This window comes from Hippopotamus amphibius, chromosome 2 (genome assembly GCF_030028045.1).
Source record: "Hippopotamus amphibius kiboko isolate mHipAmp2 chromosome 2, mHipAmp2.hap2, whole genome shotgun sequence".
Taxonomy (NCBI): Eukaryota; Metazoa; Chordata; class Mammalia; order Artiodactyla; family Hippopotamidae; genus Hippopotamus; species Hippopotamus amphibius.
Window position 1 is genome coordinate 210,395,627 of NC_080187.1, and position 22,034 is coordinate 210,417,660.

The window sequence follows — 22,034 nt, forward strand, 5'->3', positions numbered from 1 at the left end:
GTTGGTTGAACTTTCAAAATTTATATCTTTCTGTTGTTATGCAGTCAATGAAGGATTAGTTTTAGAAAAGACTGTTTTCCCAGCGTAGCAGATTAATTTACCAGAGGCAAGTCTAGAGAGATGAAAAACAGTCAGGAGCCTTTTGCAGTAATTCAGATGAACAGTCATGTCACCTGGAGGCAAAGGTAAGCCAAAACTAAGAGCTAGTTCAGAAGTAGGCCCATCTGGATGTGGAGGGGAAGGAAGAGAAGGGGATAAATCAAGGAAGATCTTGATTGAGGAGAAGTAGTTTGAGGTGCAGGTATGGGCAGTTAAGAATTTTGTGTTAGACATTTTCAATTTATTCAAGTATAGGTGCCTAGTAATCGGATGCGGAAAGAAAGGTACATGGATTTGGAAGGAGAGAGATTTGACTTGAGGTTTATAGGTTTAGGTTTTGCCAATAAAGACATGATTTAAGCAATGGGGAAGGTTAAGATTATCTTGGAGAACAAAGAGGAACAAACTGAGGGCAGGGCCTGAGGACAACAAATCCTTGAGATGATTAATTTAGAGAGCCCGGGAAGGAGAGAGTGGGGGTAGCTAGGTGACTTGAGGGATGATGAAATGACTAAACACACACACACTTTATATATGTCTATATAAGAAGATAGAGCATCTAGAATCCAGATCACAAGAGGAAGGATTAACCTTGATGGGAAAAGAGGTTTAGCTGGATTGGGAGGAAAGCAGAAACCTGAGGGTTCTGATGCTTTGGGAAAAAATCAGAAAGGACTATCATTGTTGATAAAGATGGGGGTTAGGTGTGACGTGATTAGGGAGGGGGAACTAGAAGAAGAGGAGATTGTGGCTGGGGCATAAGACAGTCTCTCGGTTTTCTAGAAGTGCTGCAGTTCTGAACGACAAGGTTCAGGGTGTGGTTACAATGGTGAAGAGAGAAAGACTTAACTGGACTTAACTGGAGGTTGGGGCCCTCTGATGGCAGGTTAGAGTGACCCTCCTCTTAGATCCTAAAGTTGACCCAGGAGCTAGCATGTATGGGGAATGTTTATTTGAAGGCAGCAGCAAGGAACTTGCTGGCCTCCCTCTGCTCACCATCCTTATAAAATGTCAGGCTTTAGAAAACAAGCAACTTTTATTCACAAGGCTGCAGGGGCAGCACCACCCTTCTGTGAAATAAAAGTAAGGTTGCAGGGCTTTGTACCATGGAATGGGGTGAAGCTTGTGAACACTACTCAGAATGATATCTTAGAATGTGTAACATAAAATACAGGATTAAAAACGAAACCAATTAGACTGAAATGTGTTTTTAAAAGTATTCTTAAAACTTCTGTCATATAGTGATTTATGTGCTTTATTAATGCCTTAAATAAAAACCCAACAGCATGTCTAATAACTACATAATTTCAAAGTAGTAACAAACCATAAGTATCTTGAGATTAGCAATAAACTGTACTGTTATAAAAGTATCTGTGACTTCTGCTGATTAAAACTCACTGGTACTATTACTACTACCACTACTGTAGGTTTTTGGCCTACATTCATAATTGAAGAAATAGCTAAATTTCAGAGATCAATAAAAACAAAGGTGTAATTTATTTCCCATCCATGTATGCAGACTCCCTGAAGTGCACCCATGGGCAACATGGACCCCAGGTTAGGAACCCCCAGCCATTAGGAAAAGAGATGAATGGATCATTCTGTGAGAAGTCTGATGATGTGAGAAGTCTGTTAATAGGAATATGGGTTTTGGAAGAAAGGGAGGAAGGACAGTGGGAGTTGGGGACAAGAAAAAGCACGAAACATGGACTATCATGGAGGTACAGATGAGCTCTGTGTTTTGAGAGGTGGCCAAGAATGAAAGTATGGTGGAGTCAGCTGACCTTAATCAAGGTTTCAAAATGAAAAAATTCTCATGTACTTTTGGGGTCTGTGCAGGTGAGATCTCCTGTACTGTTGTCTTGATAGATCTGTCAGACTTACCTTGACTCAGAAATTCAAATGAGTGGCCAGGACTAACAAGTATGCTGCTTATTCTATTATGAGGATATTAAACATCTATATCTAATATACTCTTTCACAGTATTTAAGATTTGGAAGAAACTTTGAGTCATGAAATGTAATGTTGCATTCAGTGGACAGTCTTTATGATAGAATCCCTGAAGGCCAGTACTTACCTTCTCCTGCAACACTGCCCAGATATGGACAGTACTTTAGGTTGGGCCACTAAAATCTGTCATTTGTAATTTCCATCTAATATTTCTATGAAGTAGGGATTTCATAGGGAAACAGACCACACTCTAGCTACTCCAGTGTTGTTTTCAAATGTCTTCTGTGTACATTTTTCTGTCAGGTAACATTAATCAGTCACTAATGACGCTAAGAACGTGTATGGAGGTCCTGAGAGAGAACCAAACGTATGGAACGAACAAGGTGCGCAGCAGCCTTTGGTCATTTGTGTAGTTTTGTGTGTGTGCATTTTCTGCCTTATGTATTTGGATTTGGATGTATTTATAGATGGTTCCATATCGAGATTCAAAGTTAACCCATCTGTTCAAGAACTACTTTGACGGGGAAGGGAAAGTGCGCCTGATCGTGTGTGTGAATCCAAAAGCTGAAGATTATGAAGAAAGCTTGGTAATTTCAATGCCTTGATAAAGTCTGAATTTCTGTAGAGAAAACAACCATTTGGATGTGAAGAATAACCTTCTGAACATTTTTTAAACTGATACAGAACCATTAGTTAGAGAAGTGAAGTAATGACCAGTCTGTTACTGTTCCATTTACTAATTTCTGAAGAAAGACTTGGATATACTTATTTGTATTTAAAAAAACCAAAAAACCAAAACCAAAAAAAATTAAAAACCCTATTTTGTATCTTAGCAAGTCATGAGATTTGCAGAAGTGACCCAAGAAGTTGAAGTAGCAAGACCAACAGACAAGGCAATATGTGGTTTAACGCCGGGAAGGCGATACAGAAACCAGGCCCGGGGAGGTCCTGTTGGAGATGGTATGAGCTGCTGTTTGTTATGTGCCCACTGATTAGTCTGTCTGTCTCTTTAAAAAAATCTATTTCACACATAAGAAAACTGTTTATGTCCTTTCCCCTCAAGAAACAAGTGCAAAAACAAAAAACCCAACAGAACCAAAGTATAAATGACATTTATTATATACAATTTTTTTTTTCATTTTTCCTTCTTTATAAGTCATCTTTTAGGAAGCATTATGACAGCCAACAAGGTACACTGTTAATTGGACTAGGGCTCTAATCACAGTGTTAAACTTGTTTGTAACTTACTATTTTTAATAACAATACAGAACCGGTGGTCTCAGAAGTGGTTTTACAGAGTTTTCCACCTTTGCCATCCTGTGAAATTTTGGATGTCCACGATGAGCAGACTCTTCCCAGGCTGATTGAAGCATTAGAGAAACGACATCGCCTACGACAGATGATGACTGATGAGTTCAACAAACAGTGTAAGGGCAAAACTGTTTGCAGTCATTTTAACACCAGAAATCTGCAGGGAATCTGAGTTCTGTGTTGGGATAGAATCTTCAAGGAAGGGTTATTTTGTCTCTGAACTTAGTAGTCCCCAAGGCATCCTTTTATATTCCAAGAAAGTAAAGCAAAAGAAAAAAGTGGGTGTGAATTTCTCCCTTTTAAAAATTAACAGTGGTGATCAAAGGGATAATAGCTACTTTTTAGTTCCTACTAGTTGTAAGGCAGTTAACATGTATTATTACATCATAATAACTGTGTCTTTGAGAAAATCCTTAATCCTTTTTTTCTAGTTTCCCTGTTTGCAAAATGGGGGTTGTAATTGCTCCCACCTCAGAGGGTGTTGTGAGGATAAACGAGATAATGTAAGAAAATCATGTAGGACAGGTACATAGTAAGTGCTCAGTGAATGTACCTACTCTTCTTATCATCTTCATAAGAAAAATGTGAGATACATGGTATTTAAATCTCCATTTTGAAATGAGGAAATGTGCTCAGAAAAATAAAATAACTTGCCCGATGATTTCATTGGTTATTTTGGAATCGGAGTAAACTTGGCCTTTATGCTTTTGTTTCAGGTATTACTTTTAAAGCTTTGTTACAAGAATTTGACAATACTGTTTTAAATAAAGAAAACTACATTCAAGGAAAATTAAATGAAAAAGACAAGGTGATCTCAGGACAGAAATTGGAACTAGAACGGCTGGAGAAGAAAAACAAAACTTTAGAATATAAGGTTGGTTTTGGTATTATTATAATAGATGTATATGCTGGCCATTTAGCACTGGTCTCTTAGCTGCTCTGCCCTACGGGCCTGCAGCTGCTGCTGACTGGGAGTTATCACTTGGTTATTTACTAATCTTCATCCCATCCCTCAAAAGAGGAAATATGAATGAAAAGTATAAAAGGGGTAATATACTCTAATTTTGAGAATGTTCTAGATTTTAGTTTTGATTATAGCTTGCTTTTTGACTTACTACTATGTAATGTTTGTTTTCTCATTTATTGAGGATCATTTAGGGCAGCAGTCCCCAACCTTTTTGGCACCAGGGACTGGTTTCATGGAAGACAATTTTTCCATGGGGTGGGGCAGGGATGTGGGGGGATGGTTCAGGCAGTAATGTGAGTGATGGGGAGCAATGGGGAGTGACAGGTGAGGCTTTGCTCGCTGCTCCCCTCCTACTGCTGTGCAGCCCAGTTCCTAACAGGTGGTGGACCAATACCTGTCCTCAGCCCGGGGGTTGGGAACCCCTGATTTAGGGGTTCATTCTAGAGAGAAGCTAATCTCAACCAATACAGTGTTCTCTATTGTGAAAGTAGCCTAAAAATAAAATTTTAGGCCTTAATTTTAGGGAAAAGTACATTTTACATGAAATCAATTATAACTTCATCTTTCAGTGAGGAACTTGTTTAAAAGTTCTCCTTTCTAGGAATGAAGGTGGGAATTCAGATGAAATTTTAGAAGAAAATGCTTTCTCCATGATTTTTCTTTCCATAACTATGCTTGCATAAGCATATTATGAGAGAGATTATTTTAAAGCTACTTGAAATGTTTACATACCAAACACCACAATGGTCTACATTCCCAGGTTGAGATTTTAGAGAAAACGACAACTATCTATGAGGAAGATAAGCGCAATCTGCAACAGGAGCTTGAAACCCAGAATCAGAAACTTCAACGACAGTTTTCTGACAAACGCAGACTAGAAGCAAGGCTGCAAGGCATGGTGACAGAAACCACCATGAAGTGGGAGAAAGAATGCGTGAGTGTCATTCCTACAGCACTCATCTCAGGGTGACTTATTTCTAGTTATAGTATTCTGAACTATTTGCACTCGGGGTAGGGTTTTAGTGGTAGTGGCAACAGCAGCCACTCTTCAGTTCCTTTTACTTCCGTTTTCTGTCCTTATAAGTCATGACAGATTAATGAGCATCATGCAGAACTGGAGAACTGTCATCTTCAGGAAACACAGTGGTCAGGTAAACGGGCGCGCTCACCTAGTATAACTGAATTAGAGTATTTATTGTCATTCATAATCTTAAGGAGCGTCGAGTGGCAGCCAAACAGCTGGAGATGCAAAATAAGCTCTGGGTGAAAGATGAAAAACTGAAACAGCTAAAGGCTATTGTTACCGAACCCAAAACTGAAAAGCCAGAGAGACCCTCTCGGGAGCGGGATCGAGAAAAAGTTACTCAAAGATCTGTTTCTCCATCACCAGTACCGGTAAGTTACTTGTAGTTGTGTAGTAACTTAGTAGCACTAGAGAAGATTTGTTCAGATTAGGTGACTATTTCTGTGAGAATCAATTTTTGTTTATTTCTTATTATATTTCTCAATTTCTATTTATAAGTATTTTAAAATTTAGTATAAACACAAATTTAGTATAAAACTTAGTAATTTAGTACAAAAATTATGTCATCATGCACTGAAATTATAGAAAAGTAATGAATTGTTTCTCTGAGTTTTTCAAGTCTTGCTCATTAATTTCTCTTCAATTTTTTTAGCTTTCTAGTAACTATATTGCTCAGATTCCCAACGGCCAGCAACTCATGAGCCAGCCACAGCTACATAGGCGCTCTAACTCTTGCAGCAGCATTTCTGTAGCTTCCTGTATTTCGGAATGGGAGCAGAAAATTCCTTCGTACAACACACCTGTCAATGTCACATCTATTGCAAGGCGTAGGCAGCAGGAGCCAGGACAAAGTAAAACTTGTATCGTGTCAGACAGAAGGCGAGGGATGTACTGGACTGAAGGCAGGGAGGTGGTTCCTTCATTCAGAAATGAGATAGAAATAGAAGAGGATCACTGCAGCAGGGTTAGTGCCAGTATTATTTTGAAACATTGTAGCAGTAGATTTTAACCTTGTGTGTTTTTTATAATTTGGTTCAGAAAGTTCAATGGAGAGATGGGTGAGCTCTAATATAAACAAGGTCTAATTTTCTGTTAGTTTGAAAGATCAAATCACCCTGAAATTGAGGCCTAGCTCTTCATCTGAAAAAGCCTAAACCCATTTGGCACAGAAATACTGCCTTGTGTTCAGTGGACGCAGGTCAGTGGAGCACATCCCAGTCACGCGTGCTTTTTCAGCTGCATAAGCTGATGAGCATCCACAAAAGCAGGGACTGAGTGTCTTAGAGCACATTTTCCATTGTTTCTTTTAGCTTCTCTTCCCCAAATTAGGTTTTTGGCTGATTTTGAACGTTCATTTTTTAAATGTTTTAAATATTTGAAGTTTTGACAGTAAGTCATAGGCTTCATGTCCTACATAACCACAATCTTCATCACACCTAAAAAGTTAGCGTTAACTCTGAAAAATATCTTCTAACATATAGTTCATGTTTACATCTCCCCAGTTGTCCCAATAATGGCTTTCCTTTTTCAAACCTTGGTCCCATCAAGATGCATACATTATATGTGGTTATTATCTCTCTTTAATTTCAATATAAAATAGTCCATCCTCCCCTTTATTTTCATGACTGACTAGTTTTTGAAGAACCCAGGCCAGTTGTTTTATAACTGCTGAAGGAAGGTTTGCATGTCCAATAAATTGCTTTTAATCTCAAGGCCTTTATCTCAGTTTACAAGGGCTCTGCCTCATTCAAGGGTGTTTAAACAAATTCATGTCGATATTTTCTTCTTAAGGATTAAGGTAAAGTTTTCCTTCGAATCTGAGTAAGTGGACAAAGTTAATATTGTGAATTTACATTTAGTAAAATTTTAATATATTTCTTTAAGAATTTCTCTTCTAAACAAATTTATTTTATAGTAAATATTTGCTTTAGATTTTCTTGTATAATTTAGGGTGCAGAAAAATTTCATTTAGGTGGCCTGCATTCCTGATTATTAAGGGATGATGATGAATTACAAGGTATTTACCAAGGCAACAGATAATTCTAAAGTTGCTTAAATTCTTTACTTTGCAGATTTTGCTTTAAATCTTTCTAGGGAGCAAATTATGGTGACTGGTCTTTCTGATCAACTCTAATAAATCCCCTTTATTTCATGCAAGTTTATAGACTGAAAACTGTTCAAGGCCTACTTATGCCTGGTCAACATTAATGTAATATCTAATTTGGCTATGAGATATTTAAGAGGATTTACTAGAGATCCTTTAACTTCATTTGAAATCAAAATCTCTTTAGAAGTGCAGCAGAGATGTTTACGCTAGTATCTAGGCTTGTTGGGTAAAAATTATGTCAGGTGGACTAATTTATACTTCACTGAGGAAGAAATTTTAAATATCATTTATTTCTTAAGTGATAGTACAATGTAAGAACTGTCATCTTTCCAAAGCTTGTTTCAGAATGTTTTTATTGCTAAGTGTGTTTGAAAAAACTATCACCTTTGCTAAATGCGAGGACATGTGAGCCACTTTCTTCCTTGTTCAACATTAAGCCATTTTAAGAATGGGAAGTTTCCTGCTTGTTGTGAGGCTTGGGCAGCCTTAGTGGCAAACTCTGCTGCCCATGTTTTAGTATCATGATTTGTCACTAGTGCTTCATTTGTTTCTTATAATTGTATAGGGAAAATGCTTCAGTTCTCCAGATACCCATTTTAAATTAGATGTTCATAGTTGACCAGCTTTGAAGGATTTGGGTTGTGACAGACTGTTTCCTTTGCTTTCAGTTTTGCAAGCAGAAAGATGTTTGCAAAGTTACAAAGAAACTATGTTCTGTATGTGATTTTTTTTTTTTTATCCTTTGAATGTACTAAATTTAACTGTCATAAATTTATATAACATTTTACTGGAAAGCATCTAGTTTTTTATTGTATAATAGAGACTGATTTGACAGTATATTCTTTATCTAGTTCTTGGAACCTTTATGAAGCACTTAGGAAAAAAAAAAGTTGGTATATTTTAGCCGTTATTATGTTTGAACTTTTCAGAAAGTTCTGTTTTGAGATTTTTAAAAGTACTCAGAAGTACTTTATATTTTTTCAGTCATTTTATACACAAGATTCTGATCATATCTTATGTTCTATATCTTATGCTCTAGCATTTTGTACTTTACAGCTCCATCAGCTTTTGGCGAGGGGCATCCTGTCTTTGTGATAGTATTTTCTCTTTTGTTTAGAGGCCTATGATCTGTTCAGGGCTTTTACTGATCTTTTTGAAGCTTTTAGCATAGTCGTGGACCTACCAGATTAGCTCACAATAGCAGGCACAAGTACTGGCTTTTTGATTGAGCATGCAAAATGAATTATTTGTCCTGAATACCACCTATGCAGGGAAGACTAGCAGCATTACCAGAACTTTTCCTTCCGTTCTTTGTTGAAAGGGAAGCTCCCAAGTAGAATATATAATACATACACCAGCTGGTATTGAAAAGATGTTTGTTGGTTTTGTTTAAATACAAAGAGAATATTTAAATTGCTTGAGTAACATTTAGCTTTTGAAAAGGTTCATGCATTTGTTTTGATAGTCACCAACTAATGTAGCCAAAACTGCTGCACTTCTAATAGTACCCTGAAATTAATTCTGGGTTATGCTTGTTTCTCGATTCCTCTTTCAACCTGATCAGAATGCGCCACCAATTCGTCTGCGACACAGACGATCACGCTCTGCGGGAGACAGATGGGTAGATCATAAGCCTGCCTCTAACCTGCAAACTGAAACAGTCATGCAGCCACATGTCCCTAATGCCATCACTGTATCTGTTGCAAATGAAAAGGCACTAGCTAAGTGTGAGAAGTACATGCTGACCCACCAGGAACTAGCCTCCGATGGGGAGATTGAAACTAAGCTAATTAAGGTAAAAAATTTACACAGGAGAAGAAAATATTCAAAAAGTCAGCTTAACAAAAAAACCATTTACTCTTCTGTTCCTCTGATGACACACAGGCAGTGTCAACTGGAACATAAATGCGTATTTGATAAAACTTTGTTAGAAAACTAGAATAACTACTTAGGTTAAGAATCTGCTAAATTGGAACTAAATCTACTACTTTCTATCCAATGAGGCTTAAAGTCTCAGCTTTGTTAGAGAACTCCAGATATATTGTGTACTTTTAATTAATATGTATTTTAACCCCTACTTAAAAAGTAAACCAAAGAACTCCTACCTTTGCTTAAGACTATACTGTCATTTGAGGGAAATCCCTGGCAGTCCAGTGGTTAGGACTCTGCGCTCTCACTGCCAAGGACCAGGGTTCAATCCCTAGTCCGGGAACTAAGATCCCACAAGCTGTGCAAAAAAAAAAGACTGTACTGTTATTTGAATATGAGAGGAGGGGTACCTCCAGAGAATAAAGTATACTGCCTTAGAATATTTAGAAATTTCTGACAGATTCCTTGATCTTTAGTATAGTTTTTAAATTCTAGGTTGAATAACAAGGAATGTTATTTTTTGCAGTTAAGAATGCTACTAATTATATTACATTGGACTTCTTTTGTTTAGTGAGAGATAGATTCACAGATCTTTTAAAGTATTTTAATGGTACAGAACCAGCAGTCCAAGCACCATCTGGTTTTGTGGATGGGAGTTTCCATAGGACAGTAGTCGTAAATGTAATTTGAAATATATATGCATGTTTATCATTTGGCTGTATAAAAATGTAATGGTGACCTTTTCTCTTGGCTGTAGGGTGATGTTTATAAAACAAGGGGTGGTGGACAATCCGTCCAGTTTACTGAAATTGAGACTTTAAAACAAGAATCACCAACTGGGTGAGTGATTATCAAAATTCCTTTCTTTAGAGTGCTGTCATTTTCTTAGCTGCTCATTCTTGAGGAATAGCCTAGCCTATAAAATGTATCATTAATTTTCTTTAGGAATATATATGGTATTTCCCTATTTCTCATACATTTCCTGTTGTTAGATGCAAAAAATAACAGTTGCATCATGTTTTCCCTTTTTCTTTAGTCGAAAACGAAGATCTTCCACAATAGCACCTACCCAACCAGATGGAACAGAGTCTGAATGGACCGATGTAGAAACAAGGGTAGGAGTAAAAAGTATTTGCTAGGGGTACCATATTTTAAGCCCTACAGCTGTAGCTTTTCATATTCTTTGAAACAAACAGCTAAGGTGTGATTTCACATCGCCTGTAGGCTTGTCCCCGGCAAATCTGAGAAAGTATTTGTATTTCTGCGCTGGTCTCACTGCAACTCTTCCGTTCAAAGCCCCTGTTTTTCGTGTGGAAGGGATAGGGCCCAGGAATCAAGTCAGAGAGCATCACCCTAGAATAACAAGAATGCCCATCAAATTGACGGGAATCTTCTCAGGAGAAGAACTGCCCTGTGGAACTGTTATTCCTGAGGAGAGATTCACATAAAGAGCATGGGCAGGTGGGGTCAGCAGGCCAAGCTCTAGACGCATTTGCCACCAGCTTTCTCAAGCACTCTTCCTGGTAGAAAATGAGATACACCTGGATGACCTCTAAAGACCCTTCTACCTCACAATTTTGTGGCACGTCAAATAAATTTAAAGTACCTGATTGGTATTTTAACATAGGTATCAGCGCTGGACTAGAAAGCAGTGTTGGATTTCACCTTGGTTGAATTTATCTAAATAGATCTGTTTAACCGACTGCTAAGAGGAGCTGATTTTCCTCTTCTGTGGTTTTCCTCTCAGTGTTCTGTGGCTGTAGAGATGAGAGCAGGGTCTCAGCTGGGGCCTGGGTATCAGCACCATGCACAACCCAAGTGAGTACTGACCAAATGTGGCCTTTCTCTCTGTGTTTTCCCTCCCCACCCCACCACCCCTTCTCCTACCATCCACTTTTTTTTTTCTTTTAAGACAATCTATGCAGTTTTTGTTTGCCCCTTGGAATATCTGGGGCCTGCTGGCAGACTACACTAGGCAGTAGCAGTGCTGAGAACCCCAGGGGGCTGGATAAGAACTCGCTCTTATTCCTCTTTTGCCAGTGCTCATAAAGCTTTCAGAGGCCGAAGGCTGCAGTCAGGGATGACAACTCCTCGTGTAATTTATCCTTTCCTAGCTTGCCTCTCGTTACAGCAAGAAGTGTTTGCCTTCCCTACCATAAACTCTGCCATTCCGTTTTATTTTAGCAACCACACTATTAAAGACACACCCAAGAATTATAAGTTATTTGCTTTCTTAGAAGGACTTTAACTTTCCCCATGATAAAACAGGAATTTCCCTCCTAGAGATTCACTGCAATATTCAATACTAAATGCTGGTTTTCATTTTAGGCGCAAGAAGCCATGAGCTGACAATCTTAATAACAAAAAAGAACATTTTCATTTGTGTTGGTGATTTCTCTAAAGCAATGCCAGAAGGAGTCTTCTGAATGAATCATCTTGTAGAACTCCAGCTTTGCTGAACATCACAGACCTTGGATGTGTCATACACTGGCCTACATCAAAGATTCCCCTATGGCTCCAAAGATATCTAGGATTCTGCAAACTTTTTATATTATACACCTTGGCATATTTAATATTAATAGCAGAGAAACACCCCCTTTTCTCATTGTCATATGAATTTTTTTTATAATGCTATTTTTGTATATTTCTTGTATACTTATAAACTAATTCATGCATGTGTTTTGTCTTAGGTGATTAAGGAAGGATGTATCTAGATCACGCTTTGCGTTTTATTGTAACTTTTCCACCTCTTCTCAATATTTCTTAAGGGTTTATAAACAAAACAAATGCTGCTATTGATTAGCTGCAAGAATGCACTTTAGACATATTTTTGACAATTCAGACTTTCAAAATAAGGATGTCAGAGACTGGCCAATACTAAAACCATTTTAGGAAGGTGTTTTGAATTTTGTATGTATGTACTTTCTGGCATTTAGATATGCCAAAAGAACTAAAATAAAAAGCACTAAGAAATACAAGGTTGTGTGATAGTAATTTAACACTTAGTCCCAGAACCCAGCATTGTGCCTTACATTTGGCTGGCACTCATTTGTGGGATGAATTAAAAGCACTAGAAATTTCTCTTACAGCGTTGAGGATACTTGTTTCAGCATGCAAAGGAACAGCTTTGAAAGGGGCTATTTCTACTCTGCTGGAAACCAGGACTATTCCACAGCCCACAGGCAAGCCTTCACACACAAACTGTTTGACTTGGAATCTTCCTTTTACTTTATTCAACTAACTTAAGGTTTTAAGAACAGCACCCAACAATCTCCAGGTATGAAAAATTTTAATTATTGATTTTATACCTAACTTGCATGCGTAGATAAAAAGTAGAACATGGAAACACAAAAGACCCCAAATAGCCAAAGCAATCTTGAGAAAGAAAAATGGAGCTGGAGGGATCAGGCTCCCTGACTTCAGACTATACCACAAAACTACAGTAATCAAGACAGTACTGGTACTGGCCCAGAAACAGAAATATAGATCAATGGAACAGGATAGAAAGCCCAGAGATAAACCCGTGCACATATGGTCACCTTATCTTTGCCAAAAGGAGACAAGAATATGCAATGGAGAAAAGACAGCCTCTTCAATAAGTGGTGCTGGGAAAACTGGACAGCTACATGTAAAAGAATGAAATTAGAACAGTTCCTAACACCATGCACAAAAACTCAAAATGGATTAAAGATCTAAATGTAAAGGCCAGACACTATAAAACTCTTAGAGGAAAACATAGGCAGAACACTCTATGACATACATCACAGCAAGACCCTTTCTGACTCACCTAGAATAATGGAAATAAGAACAAAAATAAACAAATGGGACCTAATGAAACTTAAAAGCTTTTGCACAGCAAAAGAAACCATAAACAAGATAAAAAGACAACCCTCAGAATGAGAGAAAATATATGCCAGTGAAGCAACTGACAAAGGATTAATCTCCAAAATACATAAGCAGCTCATGTAGCTTAATATCAAAACAACAACCAATCCAAAATGAATGGAAGACCTAAACAGACATTTCTCCAGAGAAGACATACAGATGGCCAACAAACACATGAAAAGATGCTCAGCATCACTAATCATTAGAGAAATGCAAATCAAAACCACAATAAGGTATCACCTCACACCAGTCAGAATGGCCATTATCAAAAAGTCTGGAAACAATAAATGCTGGAGTGGGTGTGGAGAAAAGGGAACTCCTGCACTGTTGGTGGGAATGTAAATTTATACAGCCAGTATGGAGGTTACTTAAAAAACTAAGAAATACCATATGACCCAGCAACCCCACTATTGGGCATATACACTGAGGAAACCATAGTTCAAAAAGAAACATGTACCACAATGTTCATTGCAGCACTATTTACAATAGCCAGGACATGGAAGCAACCTAAATGTCCATCAGCAAATGAATGGATAAAGAAGATGTACATACATACAATGGAGTATTACTAAGCTGTAAAAAGGAATGAAATTGGGACATTTGTAGAGACATGGATGGACCTGGAGACTGTCATACAGAGTGAAGTGAGTCAGAAAAAATATCGTATATTAACACAAATGCGGAATATTAAAAAATGGTACAAATCAACTGGTTTGCAAGGCAGAAATAGAGACACAGATGTAGAGAACAAACATATGGACACCAAGTAGGGAAAGCGAGAAGGGTTGGGGGGGGAAAAAACTGGGAGACTAGGATTGCCATATATACATTACTAATGAGAAAAAAATATCAAATAGTACACTTAAAACATATGCAGTTTATTGTATGTCAATTGTGTCTCAATAAAAGTTCTTAAAGGAAAAAGAAAAAAAGGACATGGAAGCAACCTAAATGTCCATCAACAGATGAATGGATAAAGAAGATGTGGTACATATATACAATGGAATATTAGCCATAAAATGAATGAAATTGAGTTATTTGAAGTAAGGTAGATGGACCTAGAGTCTGTCATACAGAGTGAGGTAAGTCAGAAAGAGAAAAGTACCGTATGCTAACGCATATATATGGAATCTTAAAAAACAGTTCTGATGAACCTAGTGACAGGGTAAGAATAAAGACCCAGATGTAGAGAACAGACTTCAGAACACGGGGAGCGGGGATGAAATGAGAGTAGCACTGACATATACACTACCATGTGTAAAATAAAAGGCTAGTGGGAAGCTGCTGCATAGCACAGGGAGATCAACTCGATGCTTGGTGTCAACCTAGAGGAGTGGGATAGGGAGGGTGGGAGGCAGGCTCAAGAGGGAGGGGATATGGGGATATATGTACACACATAGCTGATTCACTTTCTTGTACAGCAGAAACTAACAACACTGTAAAGCAATTATACTCCAATAAAGATCTGAAAGAAATAAAATATATTGAAAACTGGAAAAACAAAAAGGAGTGAATGATGGCAGCATCACGGCAGTGTGAGTAGTTCCTTTTTTTCTCTTTTATTCACAACTAATTGGTCATTCATAACCGAACAAAAGTATCTGTACATTACACCAGAACATCCAAAAGATTTCTACGGAGAAGTGCTTCAGAAAGTAGGTGGATAGAGCTTGGGGCGGGGGGTGGGAAGCGAGACTGGAGAGTGTGGAACAGGGTGGACAGGAGGGAGACAGCACTTGTGGAGGTCCAGCCAGTCTGACAGAACCAGGCACACCGTGGGGCGTGGGACAGAGACTAGTTTGGAGGCAGAGGAGGAACAGGAACACACTGGGCTTCCACTGCCAGTGACGGCAGCCACCTCCCTCACACAGGTCTACAAATGACTGCCTGATTGCCTGGCTGGTCACAGCTGGAGGAACCTGCTTCTCTCCAGCAGCACTAATTCCTCAGGGGCCAACCTCCCTGACTAGTGGAAGTGGAAAAAGGGAGACAGAACAAAGGGCATTGAAGGATCGCACTCCCTGCTGTCTGACTCAGATTTCAGCAGGAGGTCCGTGATGGCCCTCTGGGGGCTCCCTGCAGTGGAGGACCACCCTACTGGGCTGTGGGCAACCACAGGTGCTAAGCCCACACCTGCCCACACTGCTGCCAGGTTTTTTATAGGCACTCCCCAGCACAACCCCACAGCCAGTGCAGGCAGAGAAACCAAAGACTTGAGCTATGGCACCACCTTCTGGAGAACAAAAGAAAGGTTTCTAACTGCCAGTGTTGATAAGCAACTAATAAAGATGTGTGCTCCTTCAAACTCAATGGCAGAGGGACATTTTACCAAACACTATGAAAAATCACGGTGATACGGTTTCACAATGAGAAAAACAATAATTCCCCAACAACTGAACTCAAAGGCACAGAATACTGTGATCTAACTGGTAAAGAATTAAAAATAGCTGTGATGAAGGATTTGCAGGAAAACTCAGGCAAATCAAGAATGTAGGAATAAAGTTACTGCATGGAAGGTGTTGTTTACCAAATAAACTGAAATTTTTAAAAAGAACCAGACAAATTCTGGAGCTGAAGAATTCAATGAATGAGATCAAGAATGTATAGAAAGCCTAGGAAATAAGGCAGATGAGATCTGGGAAAGAATTAGCAACTCAGAGGGTAGAAACTTACAAATGACTCAGGAGGAGAGAGAACTAAGATTTTTAAAAAGTGAAGAAAACCTACAAGAAATCTCATATATGACAAGAAAAACAAACATAAGAATAATGGTCTAGCAGAAGAAGCAGAGAGAGGCGAGCAGAGAGTGTGTATTTAAAGAAATAATAGCTGAGAACTTTCCAAGACTGGGGATGGAATTGGACATAAAAGTTCAAGAAGCTAATAGAACACCCTATTATCTCAATGCAAAACGACCTTCTCCAAAACACACTATAATGAAATTATCAAAAATCAAAGAAAAAGGAAAAATCGTAAAGGCAACTGGGGTAAAAAAAAAAAAAAAAAAAAGGTAACCTACAAAGGAATCCCCACAAGGCTCTCCGTGGATTTCCCAGCAGAAATTCTACAGACCAGGAGAGAGTAGAATGACATATTCAAAGTGTTGATAAATATGGCCAGCCAAGAATACTTTATTCAGCAAAGTTGACCTTCAGCTAGAAGGAGAAATAAAGGCTTTCTCAGTCAAAGGAAACCTGCCATGCAGGAAATGCTGAAAGGAGTTCTTCAGCTGAAACCAATGATGCTAATTAGTGGCATAAAAACACATGAAAGTACACATAAAAAGAGGTAAATTGGGACATCAAAAGTATGAAAGGGGAGGAGTAAAAAGGGTTGAATCTTTATAGATGAATGAAAACAAGGTGCTATCAGCATGAAAAGAACTATTTTACCTATGAGATGTATTACATAAGTCACAAAGTAACCACAGAGCAAAAATCTAGAGGCATGAAACATTGAAAAAAAAAGGGGGGGGGGGGGCGGGTAGACTGAGCAAATCACTAAGGTAAACCACCACCTTACAAAGGTAGAGAGAAACAGAAAAAAAGGCAAATGATAAGATAGCAGTAGAAAGTCCTTACATACTGATATATATCACATATGCAGAATCTAAAAAAAAAAAAAAAAAAAAGGATACAAATGGACCTATTTACAAAACAGAAAGACTCCCAGACTTGAACAATATTATGGTTACCAAAGGTTACCAAAGGGGAGGGATAAATCGGGAGTTTGAGATTGACATACACACACTACTATATTTAAAATAGATAACAAGGACCTATTGTATAGCACAGGGAACTCTGCTCAATATTCTGTTTACTAAAAGGGAAAAGAATTTGAAAAAAACCGATAATGTATACATATAAATGAACCACTTTGCTCTATACCTGAAACTAGCATGACATTCTTAATCAACTACACTCCAGTATAAATTTAAAAAAGACTGAATCAGGAAGCAATAGAAAATATGAACAGACCAATAATAACCAAATAGATTGTCAGTAATCATAAACCTCCCAACAAAGAAAACCCCAGGACCAGATGAATCCTACACTGGTGAATCCTAACAAATATTCAAAGAATAATCAATATCAATCCTTCTCAAACTCCTACAAAAATTTGAGAAGGGAATACTTCCAAACTGATTCTGTTGATAAGAAGCCAGCATTATCCTGAAACCAAAGCCAGATAAGAACACCAGAAGAAATGAAAACCACAGATCAATATCCCTGATGAACACAGGAACAAAAAGTCTCAACAAAGTATCAGCAAACTGAATTCAAGAACACTTAAGAAGGATTGCACACCATGATCAAGTGGGATTTATGCCTTGTATGCAAGGATGGTTCAACACATGCAAATCAGTAAATGTAATACATATTCACAAAATGAAAGATAAAAGTTACATGATCATCTCAATAGATACAGGAAAAACCATTTGACAAAATACAACATCCTTTCATGATAAAAACCCTTAGCAGACTGGGTGTAGAAGGAACATACCTAAACATAATAAAGGTCATGTATAACAAATGCACACCTAACATTATACTCAGTGGAGAAAGACTGAAAGCTTTTCTTCTAAGATCAGGAATAAGACACGGATGTCCACTCTCACCATTCTTATAGTATTCAATATAGTATTGGAAGCCCTAGCTAGAGTAATTAGGCAAGACAAAGAAATAAAATGCATCCAAATTGGGGAAGAATAAGTAAAACTTATTCTTCCTGTATACAGAAATGCAGGTCATGTGATCCTATATATAGACTATCCCAAAGACTCTACCAAAAAAACTGTTGGAACTAATCAATGATGTCAGTAAGGTTGGAGGATACAACATCAGCATACAGAAATTAGTTGCATTTCTATACACTAAGGAGAAAATAAATGAAAAAGAAATAAAACTATCCCATTCACAATAGCATCAAAAGAAAAAAATACTTAGAAATAAACTTTTTAAAAATTTTGTCTTTTTTCTTCTTTTTGGCCATGCCTCGTGGCACGTGGGATCTTAGTTCCCTGAACAGGAATCAAACCTGTGCCCCCTGCAGTGGAAGTACAGTCTTGACCACTCAACCACCAGGTAAGTCCCAAGAATAAATTTAATCAAGGAAGTGAAAGATCTGTAAAACAAAAACTATAAGACTGCTGAAAGAAACCAAAGAAGACATGATGAATAGAAAAATATCTGTGCTCACGGATCAGAAGAATTAACACTGCTAAAATGTCTATAATACTCAAAACCATTTGTAGATTCAACACAATCCCCATCAAAATATCAATAGTATTCTTCACAGAAATAGAAAAAAAAATCCTAAACTTTGTATGGAACCACAAAAGACTCCTAATAGCCAAAGTAATCCTGAGGAAAAAGAACAAAGCTGGAGGTATCACACACTTCCTGATTTCAAACTGTACTATAAAGCTACAGTAATAAAGACAGTATGGTACTGGCACAAAAATAGACAAACAGACCAAGAACAGAATAAAGAGTCCAAATTAATACCAGCTTATACAGTCAACTAATAGTTAACAAGGGAGCCAAGAGCACCCAAAGTGGAAGAGATAGTTTCTTCAATAAATGGTGTTGGGAAACTGGATAAACACATGTAGAGCAATGAAATTAAACCCCCATCTTACACCACTCACAAATATTAACTCAAAATGGATTAAAGACTCAAACATAACAGCTGATACTATAAAACTCCTAGAATGAAACATAGAGAAGAGGTTTCTGAACATTGGTTTTGGCATTGATTTTTCTGGATATGACACCAAAAGCACAAACAACAAAAGCAAAAATCAACAATCAACAAGTGAGACAACATCAAACTTAAAAGCTTTTGCACAGTAAAGGTACAATTAACAAAATGAAAAGGCAACCTACAAAATGAGAGAAAATTTTTGCAAACTATATATCAGATAAAGGGTTAATATCCAAAATATATTTAAAAAAAAAAAACTCATACAACTCAATAGCAGGAAAACAAACCAAAAAACCCAATCCAATTAAAAAATGAGTAGAAGAACGAAATAGTCTCTTTATTCAAAGAAGACTTTCAAATGGCCAATGGGTTCATGAAAAAGATGCTTAATGTCACTAATCATCAGGGAAATGCGAATTAAAACCACAGTGCGCTATCATTTCATGCCTGTTAAGAATGGCAATCATCAAGAAGACAAGAGATAACAAGTGTTAGCAAGGATGCGACGAAAACGGAACCCTTATGTGCTGTCAGTGGGAATGTAAATTGGTGTAGGCATTATGGAGAACAGTATGCGGGTTCCTCAAAAAATTTAAAGTAAAACTACCATATGATCAAGACATCAAGGGTAAATAATATGAGGGTGAGTCAAAAATTATCTGCACTCCGGTTACATTAACACTTCTGTAAATTCTACAGCCAGAGTGCAGATAATTTTTGACTCACCATCATACGTAAGTACTTCCAGGTATCCATCTGAAGACAATGAAAATACCTATACCCCCATGTTCACTGCAGCATTATTTACAAGAGCCAAGACATGGAAACAACCTGTGTCCACCAATGAATAAATGGACAAAAAAATGTGTTATATATAGTCACAATGGAATATTATACAACTATAAAAAGGAATAAAATCTTGCCATTTGAGACAATGTGGGTAAACCTTGAACACATTTTGATGTCACTTATATATGGAATTTTAAAAGCCAAACTTGTAAAAGTTGAGAGTAATACGGTGGTTACTTGGGGATAGGATGTGGGAGGACAGGACAGACTTAAGTTTACTACATGCAAAAACTATAAATAAGCCCTAGAGATATAATGCACAGTACAGTGAATACAGACAACAATACTGTGTTATAAACATCAAACTTGGTAAAAGACTAGAACCTGATTATTCCAACAGGTAAAAAGAAAGAATAATTATGAAATGTGACAGAGGTTCTAATTATTGCTATAATGGCAATCATATTATAATATATAAATGATCTAATTATACATTATAAGGTGTTGTACACCTTAAATTTACAAAACGTTATATGTCAAATACATTTCAATAAAAAATGAAAAAGATTTTGCAACTGCAAAAAAGAGACAACACTAGATAATATAAAATGATCTGCCATTGAATTGACAAATTCAAAGAATTTGCGTGACAACCATAATAGCTATGCTCTTCTAGACATTTCAACAAAGAACATGGTTTGGGGACAACATAAATTAGAAGAAGTACCACTGAACATCATGGTGAAATATCCACTCTTACCTGGGTGAACATACATTTTTCTCTACGTTAGGTTTTTTTTTTTGAGGCTGAACTTTTTATTACTAAAATGATAGATTATCTGTTTTTTATTAATAGTGAAGGTATTAGTCCCAGCCAAACACAGATTCAAAGGTTAAGGAAAAAGACATAATCCACTTATAATATTTGTCACTAATAGTATAGTAGTAAGCAATGTCATAGGTATGTTTCTAGAATGCTTCAGAGCACCTCTCTCAATAGATGCTACTGTATTTCATCCATTTCTTGACTATTTTTAATTTTTTAAAATATCATATTGCTTAGTCTTTTGACATTTATTTATTTATTTGGTGGCCATGCCGCGCGCCTTCTGGGATCTTAGTTCCCTGACCAGGGATCAAAGCTGGGTCCCCGGCAGTAGAATAGTGGAGTTCTAACCACTGGACCGCCAGGGAATTCCTGTGAAACACATCTTAATAGGAAGTTTTTACTATGATACAACAACATGGGGTAGTAGAATTTGTCTGAAGTAACAGTATGTTGAATCCAGTAAGTCCATTAACTACACAAACTAAAGGGAAATGCATGGGCAGTTGATGCTTTGCTTAAATAGTTCTCTTAAATAGTTATGAAGAACAGCTGTGGTTAATTGGGTGCTCAGTCTCTAGTACTCTGTAAAGGTGTTATTTATCATTTACAGGTGAAGAAACAGATGGAAAGAGTTACTGACTTGTTCAAGGACCCCCAAAATCATAAATGACGGAGCTGATTTTTAAGCTCAAGTCGGACATCAAAGCTGTTAACTACTTTGCTCATGACTGTGACTCATTTTTCTAGTTTAACTAAAAATTCCTTAGCCCTAGTCAATTTTACCTGATAATTTCTGATGTTCTGCAAAACAGGACTAGTTTTTAGTATTATTAATTTGTAGAACTTTATATATCCTTTGGGTACTCTGGGTCTCAGATGTTCTCCTAATCTGATTTTCTTTTCCCACTTTGGTTATGGTATTTAAAAAAAAACTTAAGGGACTTCCCTGATGGTCCAGTGGTTAAGACTCTGAGCTCCCAATGCAGGGGTCTGGGGTTCGATCCCTTGTAGGGGAACTAGATCTCACATGTGTGCTGCAACTAAGACCCAGCGCAGACAAATAAATAAGTTAATTAATAAACTTAATTTTTACAATAGTTTAAGACTTACAGAATAATTGTGAGAATAGTATAGAGTTCCCACATATCTCACAGATAGTTGCCCCTATTTTTTTAACACACCAATATGATACATTTGTTACAATTAATCAACCAATATTGATATATTAACTAAAGTCCATATTGTACTCAGATTTCCTTAGTTTTTACCTAATGTCTTTTGTCTTTCCCAAAATTCCATGCAGTAAACCATATTACATTTAATCATTGTGTTTCCTTAAGCTCTTCCTGGCTGTGACAGTTTTTTAGACTTTTGGTTTTTCAGACTTTTGGCTTGTAGGAGGGTCAGTCAAAAACTATCTGCACTCCGGTTATATTAAGACTTCCGCAAATTCTACAGCCAGAGTGCAGATGATTTTTGACTCACCCTTGTAATTTT

General features: G+C 37.4%; 1 protein-coding gene across 8 annotated transcripts in view; it reads left to right on the forward strand.

Moving 5' to 3' along the window:
* Positions 1-12,003, forward strand: part of KIF23 (kinesin family member 23) — a 31,350-nt gene extending 19,347 nt beyond the window's left edge. For 3 of the 8 annotated variants that reach the window (XM_057723065.1, XM_057723066.1, XM_057723072.1), the window contains 14 exons: positions 2,354-2,433; positions 2,518-2,637; positions 2,884-3,010; positions 3,319-3,477; positions 4,078-4,235; positions 5,089-5,262; positions 5,544-5,723; positions 6,005-6,316; positions 8,128-8,175; positions 9,024-9,254; positions 10,086-10,168; positions 10,365-10,443; positions 11,076-11,146; positions 11,657-12,003. In XM_057723065.1, coding sequence (XP_057579048.1) covers positions 2,354-2,433; positions 2,518-2,637; positions 2,884-3,010; positions 3,319-3,477; positions 4,078-4,235; positions 5,089-5,262; positions 5,544-5,723; positions 6,005-6,316; positions 8,128-8,175; positions 9,024-9,254; positions 10,086-10,168; positions 10,365-10,443; positions 11,076-11,146; positions 11,657-11,672 — 1,838 coding nt within the window. In that variant the 3' untranslated portion in view covers positions 11,673-12,003. The remainder of the gene's footprint in view (positions 1-2,353; positions 2,434-2,517; positions 2,638-2,883; positions 3,011-3,318; positions 3,478-4,077; positions 4,236-5,088; positions 5,263-5,543; positions 5,724-6,004; positions 6,317-8,127; positions 8,176-9,023; positions 9,255-10,085; positions 10,169-10,364; positions 10,444-11,075; positions 11,147-11,656) is intronic. The other 5 variants (XM_057723068.1, XM_057723067.1, XM_057723069.1 and 2 more) reach the window with 3 other exon arrangements.
* The last annotated feature ends 10,031 nt before the right edge of the window (positions 12,004-22,034 follow it).